The sequence below is a fragment of the Ursus arctos genome, unplaced genomic scaffold, assembly GCF_023065955.2.
Source record: "Ursus arctos isolate Adak ecotype North America unplaced genomic scaffold, UrsArc2.0 scaffold_20, whole genome shotgun sequence".
Lineage (NCBI taxonomy): Eukaryota > Metazoa > Chordata > Mammalia > Carnivora > Ursidae > Ursus > Ursus arctos.
The window spans coordinates 51,984,877-51,997,880 of NW_026622875.1; the positions used below are offsets into that span (position 1 = coordinate 51,984,877).

The 13,004-nt window shown below is 43.1% G+C and overlaps 1 protein-coding gene across 10 annotated transcripts in view; it reads right to left on the reverse strand.

The window, feature by feature from the left end:
• Positions 1-234: 234 nt before the first annotated feature.
• The window catches only part of STAC (SH3 and cysteine rich domain), a 147,348-nt gene continuing 134,578 nt past the window's right edge, over positions 235-13,004 (reverse strand). For 8 of the 10 annotated variants that reach the window (XM_044383281.3, XM_057315907.1, XM_044383279.3 and 5 more), the window contains one exon: positions 235-2,512. In XM_044383281.3, coding sequence (XP_044239216.1) covers positions 2,414-2,512 — 99 coding nt within the window. In that variant the 3' untranslated portion in view covers positions 235-2,413. Of the gene's footprint in view, positions 2,513-8,983; positions 9,031-13,004 lie in introns of those variants that run through there. The other 2 variants (XM_044383280.3, XM_057315910.1) reach the window with 1 other exon arrangement.

Here is a 13,004-nt window from a genome sequence, read left to right on the forward strand (position 1 = left end):
GGCAATCTGCACTGAGGAACAGCTTTTTCTCTGATATCTAACCAACTCCAGATCTTTAAGGAACACTAGATATCTTGCATTGGGAGGGTTCATTGTCCACCAATAATGTTTGTAAAAACTTTTGGGCCTTATTGTGCAGAATATGTGTTTTTTCTCCTTTCTAACATTGGCTCAAATTATGAGTCCCTGTTCTAGATATCTATTTCTGTAAAACAAATCACTCCAAAACTTAGCGACTTAAAAACCACCAAACCATATTTATTTTGTTCATAAAACTATCACTTGGGCAGGCCCAGCAGGGATGGTTGCTGTTCTGTGATGTCCGGGATCCCAGCTACAGACACACATGGTCTGTCCACTGGTCTTCTCCTGCATGGTGGCCTCAGAGTAGATAAACTTACACGGTGGTTCAGGGTTCCAAAGGCAAGTGTTCCCAGAGAGCAAGGCAGAAGGTGCAAGGACTTCTTTGGCCTAGCCTCAGATGTCATGCAGTATGACTTCTGCTATACGTATTTTATTGGTCACATAAGACCAGTCCTGATTCACTGTGAGAGTGGGCTACACAAAGGTGAGAATATCAGGATGTGGGGACCACTGGGGGACCACCTTGGGGGCTGGCTACAGCAGCCTCCTTCTATTCAGTTTCCAAAGGCAAACTGATTTTTTAATGCAAGTTAAGTTTGTCTAGGATATGATACCACTGTACCCAAAAGCTTCAGTGGATACTCTACCAGAAAGAAGAGATCAGGACACACATTTTCTATGTTCCTTCCATCCACGGTATTGTCTTTATTCAGTGGAATACTGAATTAGAGGCAGAGAGTTTTTGTACTCTGGCATTCCATTTTAGAGAATGGCAGTCATACTACCCACCCTGGCTCTCGGAGAACCCATCTTGACTCTGTACACTCAATTTTGCAGGTTGTACCAGAGATAGAGGAAATTCTGGATGCTGGCTTTAAAATGATAGTAAGGCATCCAAACTACTGTGAAACCAGCAGCCATCCCATCTCAGCTCCCATCTCAGCTCCCAACATCATGCTGAGCAGTCACAAAAGAAATAAATGGAGACTAATGACACTAGGGTTTGGGAAATAATGCTTACATGCATAAGATGCACCCACTTAAGTCTTTTAAAAACCAATTGTTCTAATGCTTTTATTGCTCTGTAACAAAATAGATTGAGCTGACATTGATTCCAAGGTCATTGTGAATTGAAGTTTAACCGTATTAATGACTAAGTAATCGATGCAAAATTGACTGCTAGGAGGAGGCTTGTGGAGGAAGGCTTCACAGTATATTGAATGCTTGTAAACATTAGTACAAGTATAGAGTAAGAGACTCCCCTACTTGATGCTAAATAGGACCCAAGTTCCTCTACTTTCTGAAGGATGAAGCATTAAGGATTCGTTTCCATTTTACATCTGCTAGGGTATAATATACTGCCCTAAAGAAGAATAGATTCTGATTTGGCTACTTTTCTCCTAAGGTGCTATTGGTTCTCCTCCATGTTTCTGGTTCTCCCCAAGGTGGGCTCAGCCTCCAAAAGGGGGTCCTCCAGGGTGGAATGAGAGAGAATGCTGCCCCTAGTATAGAGGATGTGAAATGAAATGGACTCATCGCTGATACTTTTCGTCCCATTCTCTTCCCCGGTTCATCTCTGCAGGGAATGCTTTCCTAACTGAAGGGGCTGCATAATCTTCGATTAATCGGGCTCTCTGCCCCACCTTACTCCCACTTTGCCCTCTGTATCTGTGCCTCATTTCCTTCTCTGTCACCTCTGTTGGTAACTAGAACAGCAGCAGGAACTGCCAATCCCGCCTTTGGGCAGATCAGGTTCTGGTGACTGGTGCCACCAACTCATCCCTCATCTCATGGCACCCCCAGGACTCCCTCGGAGGACAGAAGAGACAGCGCAATCACAAAGTGAGGGGGGCTGTGGGGAGCCCTCGCATGTTGAGGGCTGGGAAGCAGGACTTCCTGATGCTCTGCACAGAGACCGCAAATGTGATGATGCGGATGGGCCAGTACTGGGGACACGTGTCTGGAACCAGAATCACACTTGGCTGTGGGGATCCGAGCCTTGCGCTGGGCCCACACTGCAAGCTGGAGCACTCTCCAGCAGGCTAACTTACATCACGTGGACGGGGATGAGGTGAGTCCTCAGGGACCGCCCTGCCGCAGCAGCCACCTGCACGGCGCTCAGCTCTCTCAGCCTCACCCCACCTTGGGCAGCCCAGCAATGCTGCGGGATGGGCCCTCTGCCTCGTGACTGGTACCCCAGTCTCAGATCCATGAGTCTTGTCTGTTTCCCGGGAGGCGGGTCAGTGTGGCAGCTCCTCTGCGTGGACACAGTGTGAGATGAGGCATCGCAGCGGAGCCCAGCCACTGCAAAAGCAGGAGGGGCCAGCAATCAGATGTTTTCTAGGACATCCAGGGGGACGAGGCCTCTCTTCTTTCCACTGAGGACTCTGATAAAGCCGTCCTGCTCCTCTTCAGAAGTCACGCAGATCTGAATGCCAAGGAAGAAAACATCAAAGTGTCAACAAGTAAGAAATTAGGAGCTGCTTGAATCACTGTGGACTGAGGCCAGGAGCACCAAATTGGAAAAGGGAGAGCAGTTTCAGGTGGCGGGGAGAAGGGGAGACTGGCTCTGTAAGAAAAAGGTTGAATAAATATTAGGCAGAACCTGCGTTTGGAACTAGGCCCAGGTGCTGAATGCTTTGAGTTTTATGAATGAAGTTTTATGAATGAAGATCGATAAAATGGGATTAATCATATTGTGTCCCCCTGAGGAGTCACTATGAGGATAGAATGATATAATGCTTACCAGAGAACCTAGCATGTGGCATACAATGAGTCCTCAATACATTGTTTTAAAGATCCAGACAAATAACTACCATTCAGCAGGCTCCTGTCATGTGTTTGGAAGTTTATACGTATCATATCAGTAAGTCAAAGGAAGCTTTTCCATTCCTGGCCCCTAGCAAAGCAAACAGATGCTAATACCTCCCCTCATTCACCTGTGCTGGACTTAAAAAGAAAGTGGTTAAAATCTATTTGGATACCCTTTTCAATGAAAAGGGCAGTGAAGGGCATGAAGGGGGGATATGGTCAGAGGGACATGAGAGGTTTTTGCAAAGATCTGCTAGCGTGTTGTGAGTTTCACCCACTTGACCTGCTTCCATGGGTAGTAGGTTATGTCTTAGGTTGGGTTCCCTAGAAACAGAGCCTGAGACATGAATCCTTGTGAAGTGGCTTGTTGATGGTGTGCTCTCAGGAGGTGAGAAGTGAGGGAATCATGGGGGACAGGGGAAGGAGCTGAGCAAGGGTGAGGTCTCAGCTGGAGATGAGCCTCAGCCTGATCCTACAGGGAGCTCTGGAGCATGAAGTGTCCCATGGGGTGGTCCCACCTTGAGGAAGGGGTCTGGCCTCTTGGGCCCCATGTCAGTCATTGGCAATTGGCTGATGTGGGTGCGAGAGGTGTGACCTGTCAGGTGAGGCAGCTCTTGGTCCATGGAAGGGCTGGATAATGGGCAGCTTTGAGTTGTTAGCCGACACAACAACCAGGAGATGGGTGCACCCACCCAGTGAAGGGGATGTGGGGAGAGCATCAACAGAAACCACATCACATAGAATAAGGGGCTTTAACAGAACATTTACAAGAGCTTCATTTGAGACTCCTGAGCCTTGGGACATACAATGGGCTGGTTTCTGGTTCATGTTTCAGAAACTTAACTGTGTGATAAGCTTGACTGGAAAGAGGCTTAGGTGGGGAAGCAAAGAGGAGTTAATTTGTAAGAACAGAAGATGTGGTGACTGTTTCCTGAAGGCCAGAGGTGAGCTGTGAGAAAGAAATAGTCTTGGGGGCATGTTAGATCCTGTTAGAGCCAAAAGAAGGGTGAACCACCTGATTTTCAAAAGCTAAGACCTGTCATTGCCTGTGCCAGAAACACCACAGATAAGGGACCCTAGTGATGGGCAGGGAGTATATGTCCTAGAAACCCATAAAAATGTCCTGAGCAGGATTTACCTTTAAAACCTGACAAAGACGGAATTTTCTTCCTTATCGAAATGTGCCCCCAATTCAACAATCCTTGCTATTAGTCCAACCAATCTGCATCAGTGAAAAAACTTTACACCTGCTCCCTTGTGCAGATTTGTTTCAGATGCTTATTTAAAAAATGTAAATTGAAATGTTTAAATAAAAAATGAACATGAAAACAATTTACTGACGTATATACACATAGATGTTGTATCATGTTGATGTCAAATACGGAGAACAATGGGCAAGGAATCAGAAAACTGATATTCTGGCCAGAGGTCACAGCCTTACGCCACTACCCTAAGTCATAGAACAAACAAACGACTGCAGTTTGGGTCTCCATTACCTTTTTGGGTCATTTTCAGAGTTTTCCTGACTTACATGAATAGTCTCTCTAGCAAAAGCCCACTGACAGTTTAGATGCATATCCATATGCACTCCAAACCTTTCTTTTCCCTTTCTCTCTCAAGATTTCGGTGTGGAAGAGAAGCAGAACTTGGTAGAGGCAATGGAAGAATTGTTTGAAGGTGTCTCAAAAATAGGAGCCTAATTTGCACAAATGTTCATGCTTTGTTGCATGTATTGATTTCTGCACCTCCTAGTTGGCATTCCTGTAGTGATTTGATTTGGGGAGCCCTTCCAAAGGACAAGGAGTTCTGTATCCACCATGCACTGCTTGGACAGTCTTGGCAGCAGACAATGGGTAAACAGATGAGGAAGCTAAAGGAAGCTGAAAAAGATGAATATAAAGCATTGAAAATAGGCTTCAGCTGCTTGTACTCGTTCCAGAAATGAAGGGTCTAGGATTTAAATTTCTGGTGGTACAAATACACAGCTCACCAGGCTTGAGAACCTGTCATTTTAAGGAGCAATAAACTGGTTGGAGACATTTCCTTTCATTTCACTGGGTGGGTGCACCCATCTCCTGGTTGTTGTGTCGGCTAAATTCATTTCAAGGTGAAATGGAAAGATTAGCCCGAAAATTATGGGTAGAGACAGGTGGGAGGTAAGGGAGAACCAGAGGAGCTCCTTTGCTTTGCAGGGCCATGAATAGGGTGACCAACTTGTGTTGGTTTGCCTGGGACTTTCTCAATCTTTGTACTGAAAAGTCCCATATCCCAGGAAATTCCTCAGCCCCAGACAAAGTAGACAGTTGATTATCCCAGCAAATGTTTAACCGGCCAGGCCATGTAAGAGATACCTCCAAGTGTCTGAGGTCCCTTAATTCCCTACTTTATGCATTCATTCATTCATTCATTCATTCATTCATTCATTCATTGTCAAGTTTTTATTGAGGGTCTACTATGTGCTAGCTACCACTCCAGAAGCTGGGGGAAAAAAGGCAGATGCCTGCTCTCAAGGAGCAGGCAGTTCATTAATAACAAACACTGGGCAGAGCTAGGAGGAGGACAGATATTTCACTGAGTAATTACTTGTGTGTTGAGTGCAAGGGCCTTGTGTGTTTTAATCACCGATTATTTAGTGAACAACATTTAGTAAACTGACAATATAAATCATTAACAATTTTTGAATGAATTTTTGAACTCGTGAGGAAAAGGGTCCCTTTGCTGACCTTCTGACCTGTCTCACTGACTGGAACTGGGGCACTGGCCAACCACTGAAATCAGCACCAGCAAGAATCAATTCAATTAGGATTCACTTGAGTTGTGGAAGGTAGACATAGACAAGAGAACAAAAATCAGGGCTCTGCCGTGTGGGAAAAAGGCAGAGATGACTATTGGTACCAACCAACAGTTGGAGGTTAGAGGATTTTAAGTGGAGGAAGGAGATGGCCAGATTTATATAAACTGGTTCTTTTTCCTCTCCTGTTCTCTCCTCTCCCTTCTTCTCTTGTTACCTGATGTCCTTCTTCCCTCTCTTCCTTCCTTCCTCTCTCCCTCCTGCCCTCTTGCTCTCTTGCCAGCCAGGCTTCTGAAGACTGGACTGATTTCCTTCCCACTGCTGACAAACCCTGGCCTGTCCACCCTGCTTGCTGACAGCATTGCCGACTGTCTAGGGGACATCATGTGTACGGCAGGCATGGTCTGGGCATCTCAGTACCAAGGTGGGTGCAGCACATACAGAGCAGCCGCACCCACCATACTCAACACAGCATCTCCAATAGTCTAGTGCTTACCTAGCCATCCAGCCCGGCTACTGCCGGCCCCTGGGCATCACTCAGACTTTGTGTTCTTTTTTTTTTTTTTTTTTTGAGAGAAAGAGAGAGAGCAAGCATGTATGCACTTGCAGGGAGGGGGGGACAGTAGAGGGAGAGAGAGAGTCCTACCCTGAAGTCGACTCCCTGCTGAGCACGGAGCCCTATGAGGGGCTCGATCTCATGACCCTGAGATCATGACCTGATCCGAAACTGAGTCAGCCACTCAACTGACTGAGCCACCCAGCTGTCCCACTTAGTGTTTGTTAATGATACCCCCACTCACCCAGCCATCCCACTTAGCGTTTGTTAGTAATGATACCACCACTCACCCATGTTTCTGCTTTGGTTTCTGCATTTATGGCATTACCACCCTCCTGCTCTCACTCCCCCTAGTTCTTCAGGACTGTGGGAGCAGACTAGATTTTCCCCATTTTTGTCTCCATTTGATATCTGGTTGCTGACCCACTCCCCAGCCCTCTGCTTCTTCTCCTATGTTGCCCCAAATTCTGCTCCCTGCCAGTTTTGTGCCCCTCTTGGCTCAGTCCCTTCTTGGTCCTACCTGGCTTAAGTCCTACAGTCTAACCCACTTTTGGAAGCATATATGCTAATAACATCTAAGATTTCTCTGGTCTTTCCTCTGAACTCATTAACATTCAAATAGGCTGCCACTTAAAATGATGAGTAGTCATTTTATTTGAAAAGATTTCTTGCCTAGGTTCTGGACTCAGACTTCCCTCAAAATACCTATGAAAAGAGTGGGTGGGAGGGAGGAATGTCCTAACACTGGGCACTGAGACTGGCAGTCATTCCGGAGGCTAACAAGCATTTCCCTGCAACTACTGGAGCTCAACTCAATTGATGACTGAAGAAAGTTGTACTGCTGGATCTAGGATGAATCTTCTAGCCTAAAAGACAGCTCCTCCTCTAAGGTCTGCCCCAGGTGCAGAGATTCAGCAACTGCCCTGAGCAGAAAGCTGGGCAGTCTTGAGCAGAAAGCTGGGCAGTCACTTTTCTCTTACTACAGGCTCTACTTTCTGATGTAATCAAAATATACCTTTTGTTTCTTACACTACCCTCCTCCTAATCAATGAGTCTCTTTCTACATTTATTTGGAAACTGTGGTCCTCCAAGAAGAAGAAATGACAGGAAGTAGGGACACATTAGGTGGCACCAGTGTCTCCTGGGAGGTAAGGTCTCAACAAATCAAACAGAGCAGGAATGGAGACAGAAAGTCCATGGAATCTTGCATGAAGGAGGAAGTAGCTTTGCATGTGCTCCAGGAGTTGAGAATGTTGGGAAAAAAGCAATGGTGACAGTGGCAAATCCTAACTTGACCCAGCAGACCAACATGGGATAAACTCTTCTTAGATAACAGAAGTCAGCATAAGAGCCATGTGTGATTACTTGTTCCCCCAACTGAGGATACCGGAAAAACTCTCAGTGCATGCTGAGTTGGACCCACTCTGATACACTCATCTTTCAGCGGGGAATCCTCTGCTCTGCATCAATCACTCCTTGTTCTAGGATAAGTAAATCCTTCTGTTCTTTTCCCATGCAGCAGAGCCCTGACTTTTGTTCGGTTGTCCATCCCTACCCTGTGTGACTCAGGTGAATCCTAATTGTCCAAGTCTGTTTCGATTCTCCTTGCTAGTGAGTCCCACGAGACTCAGTTCCAGCTAATGAAACAGGATGGAACATATTCTAGGAGACTTCTAGGAAAGTTTGTTTTCCTCTTAAAAGAGATACATTAAGAAGAAAATTTCTTTCTTCATCTGGAAGGGATTCTTGGAGTGGCTGCAGCCATCTGTGACCACTAGAAAAGGTGGTTAATATTTCAAGGATGGCAGAGCATAAGGGTGGAAGAATCTAGATCCCTAACCATGGAATCAAGCTACTGAATTATGAATCCCAGAACTTCTCTGTATCTAGACCTCTCATTATGTTAGTAAAATCTGCCTTACGATGTTGACTCAATTTGAGTAATCTGAGATGTGTAATAGTTAGTTATTGCTTTTGTAACAAAGTACCACAAACTCAGTGCCTTTCAACAACCCAATTTATTACATTAGATTTTTGTAGGTCTGTTATCTGGTGGGCTTGGCTAGTTTTCTCTGCTCTGGGGTTCATAAGGCCAAAATCAAGGAGTCAACAGGGCCATATTCTTTTCCTTCCTTCCTTCCTTCCTTCCTTCCTTCCTTCCTTCCTTCCTTCCCTTTCTCTAAGAGAGGATTAATTCCAGGCTCATTTAAGCTGTTGCTGAATCCAGTTCCTTGAGGTTATAGGACCGAAGTCCTGGTTTCCTTGCTGGCTGTCAGCCAGGGGTCATCCTCAGCTTCTAGAGGCTGCTTGCAGTCCCTGACTTGTGGTCCCTTCCTGTATCTTCAGATCCGGTAAGTGTGGGTTGAGTCCTTCTCACATTTATTCTCTCTCCGACCTACCCCTCTGCCTCATCTCTCTTCTGCCCTCTCCTGTTATCTCTCTCTGACTCCAGCTGGATATATCTCACTGCTTTTAAGGGCTCAAGTGATTGGAGATGGCCAGCCCACACAATCTAGGACATCTCCCTATCACGAGACCCATAACTTTAATCACATCTGCAAAGTCCCTTTTGTATGAAATCTGGATTAGTGTCCTTTGGTTGCTGTAACAAATTACCACTAATTTGGTGGCTTAAAACAACACAAAGTTATCTTACAGTTTGGGAGATCAGAAGTCCTCAAATCAAGGTGAAGGGTGGGCTGCATTTCTTCTAGAGGCTCTAAGAGAATCTGTTTCCTTACCTTCAGCTTCTAAGAGGCATTCCCTGGCTCCTGGATCCTTCCTCCATCTGCAAAGTCAGCAGCATAACATCTTCAAGTCTTTCTCTCTCTCTGACTTCAGCTTCTATCCTCACATTTCCTTCTCTGACTCTGGCCTTCTTGTCTTCCTATTCTAAGGACCTGTGATGACACTGGGCTCACCTGGATAATCCAGAATAATTTCCTATATCAAGAACCTTAACTCAACCACATCTGCAGAGTCCTTCTTGCCATGTAAGGTAACATTTTCAATTTTGGGGATTAGGACATGGGGTTGTTGTTCTGCTTACCACAGGGTGAAAGTATCAAAACTATTACTATCAAACATTAAAAAATGTTGTGGGAAATATATGCATATGTCTGAAAGAATAAAGTTATTCTTGGATCCCACGGGTTGAAGGAAGACTCAGCCTTGATGTGTTAAGGCGAGAATCTCGAGGTGGAGAAAGGATATAAAGAGAGGCAAAGTAAACATTCTGTGGGAGGAAGGGGGTTGGTTGAGAAGAAAACACTGCAGACAATACACATTAAGTTCAATCTATGTTAGAAGCAGTGAAAGATTGGATTGAAACTTCAGAATATTAAAGGAAGTGGGGTACCATCTGAAAATGTTCTCTCAGTAGGAAGTAGAGAGTGATGAAGTGGAAAGCAATTAAGAGGTTAAAACTATAGGGGATCATAGGGGAGGAGAGGAAAAAATAAAACAAGATGAAACCAGAGAGGGAGACAAACCATAAGAGACTCTTAATCATAGGAAACAAACTGAGGGTTGTTGGAGGGGAGGGGGGTGAAGGGATGGGGTAGCAGGGTGATGGACATTAAGGAAGGTATGTGATGTAATGAGCACTGGGTATTATATAAGACTGATGAATCACAGACCTGTACCTCTGAAACCAATAACACATTATATGTTAATTAATTGAATTAAAATAAAAATAAAAAAATAAAACTAGAGGGGAAATATGGTAAAATAGAGGCAATCCAACCAAAGAATTAAGTTCCCAAAGGAAGAAGCATTAAGATCAAAAAGCAAATGAAAAACTAAGGAAATTTTGATCACATATGGTAGACCAGATGTAAATATTTTTAAAAGATAGAGAACTTTTTCAACAGCGTAAGAAAATAGGCAAAGTACATAAACAGATTATTCATAAAAGACATACAAATGCCTGATTATGTGTGATAAAACTTCATCCTCCTCAACCATCCATGAAATGCAGATTAATATGAAATGTTATCAAGCTATCAAAATGACAGACATCCAAAGATAGTAATGTACAATTCTGGCAAGGATGTGGTGGCCACCCGGGTATTCTTGTAAACAGCTGGTGTGGGTAGAAATTGGCACAACCTTTTTGGAAGCAATTTAGTCACATGTATCAAGAACTGTAAAAATGTTTTATCTGTTTGTCTATGAATTCTAAAGTCTATCCTAAGGAAGTAATCAGAGCTATGGAGAAAGATTTTGGTTTAAACATGTTTGTTGCAATTATCAGTACTAGTTAAAAAACTTAAAACGGAATATCTAACAACAGGGAAATACTGAAGCACATTCTTGTACCTCTAGACTAGGCGTTGACAAACTTTTTCTAAAGGACCAAATAGTAAATATTTTCAGTTTTGCAGGCCATATGGTCTTTGTTGCAACCACTCAGCTCAGCTGTTCTAGTGTGAAAGTAGCTTCAGATGATACACATATGAATGAATGTAGCTCTGTTTTAAAACCTCTGTTTTAAAAACAGGACCAGATTTGACCATAGGTCAATACGCCATAGTTTGCCAAACCCCGATGTATGTGATAAAATGTTACAGAACTGTTAAAAACTATTTTGAGAAACAGTTAGTGACTAAGTTAAAAAAAAAACAACTTAGAACACTAAATAGAATATGATACACCAAAATATTAATTAGAAGAAAAGTTTGGTAGAAAATATAGCAAAATGTTTATGTCAATAATAACTTGATGCTTGAATTACCTATCTTTATTTTCTACTTTATCCTTTTTTGGGGCATTTTTCAAATTTTCTCCACAATAAATGCATTTTAGTTTTGTACTCTATAAAAATAGTTTGCCTATTTTTCTTTAAAGCTTTGACATAACACAAAGAATCACTAAAAACAGTTCTATTGGGATGGCAGAACTATGGATGAATTTCAAAAAATACTTTTATGGTATTTAAACTTGATTTAATAAGGACATTTTTTAAATTTTAAAAATGAAGAAAACATACTACAGCATTAGTGCAAACTCTAGTTGTGTTCACAACAAAAGGATAACTTGATTCTCTTTGGAAACAAGAGCTCTGTGAAAAAATAATATAATAATTATGAGACAAATTAACCCCACAGGCAGAAATGTGATTTCAAAGAGATGGATTGCATTTATTTTCAGAATCAAATTTCTTCTATTTCCCTGCTATAGAGCATTTGTCTCTTTATATTTTTAGAATTGCAAATATCATACTGGCTATTTTCTGACGCTCACAAGGTAATTTTAGGTGGCACTGGCCATTGCAAATGAATCTGGAACTCACTCTGGATGATGCTGGTGCACGGAGACCTTGCTAATCATTGGCGATGGCCAGGCACTGTACTGGCATTTTACACAGAGGGTCATGTTTAACCCTCACCCTATGTCAAGAAAGAAGTGCTAATATGCCTATTTTGCAGGTAAGAATGTTGACATTCAGACGTGACTTTGCCAAAATCACACAGGATATGGATCTGTTTTTGTAGGACATTAGAATCCATGTTCTTGCTACTACATTATACTTTCCTCATTTTGACCAGCATGTTTTGAAATTTTACACCTAATTTAGGACACTAAAGTGGAGCCAAATTTTTAAAAATTTTCTCAATACCAGATCTCCAAAATATACATTTTCTTTCAAGTGGCTGACATTTTTCCAAAATTGATTGCCACGTTGATGCCAAAGATTGAAAATAAAGAATTTGTGTAGGGCTAGAGACCTCAATGCCTTTTGTTGACCCATATGTAATTGGACATAAAAATGTCTTCAGTTGTCAGAGGACTACTATAGGATTTAAAAGTGAGAGAATGGAAGTGAAGGTCATTCTCAAACTGCAGCTTTGATCCTGGGGGGTTTGTAAAGAGAGACATTCACTGCCTTTACACTGAGAAGTTCTGCTTCCGCAGGTCTGGGATGGAGTCCAGTTTTCAACAAGCTCCCAGGTGATTATGATTCAGTGTGGTCCAAACCACACTCTCAGAAACACCAGGCTGGACAAATATTGGGGCTTATGGAACTTTTTTAGAGGGTTATGGGCAGATCCATTTGGTTCCTGGTTCAGGCTGAAATGCTGTGCTGTGTCTAATTGAAGAGATTGGATTGTTTGCCTCTCTCCCACCCACCTGCATCCTGGAAGATTGCAGTTTAACCCTAAGAGTGGAGAAGGCAGGTGTGAGCCTGTTCCCAGAAAGGACAGTTTTGGGGACTACAGCCAAGGAATTGGTAGGAGTCACTGAGTTGATGCTCTGCTTCTGGAAATTGATCAAGTTGAGCAAATTTTAATTTGCTTTCTGATTTCACTGACTCGTATATTAATAACACAAAAACAATGTTTTATTTCAAGTGGGAAAGCACAAGATTATTCTGAGAAAAAATCAAATATACTAGCAGAATTATTTAATAACACTTTGCCAATAAAGATTGATACCCTTCTTGAATTTGTTTCATTCAAAAGACCTTCCAAGTTTTTGGAACAGGGAGGTTACAGTTGGGCACTTGGAGAAGTACTGGCATGGAACCCAGCTGGGAAAAGTGCCCGTTTGCTGTGTGGGGTGTGTGTATGGCATTAGAGATGGGGTCTCAGTCTGACGAGGATGATTCCATTGCCTGGAATCAAGGATGAACCAGAAGGGCACTTATAGGAGCAAGACTTTATTCCCAAGGGGCTCTCTGGTGCTCGGATACTTGCCTTTATAACATTTGCCTTCCCTGGGAGCCAAACTATGCAAATGGTACTGTACTGCTCAAGGTTG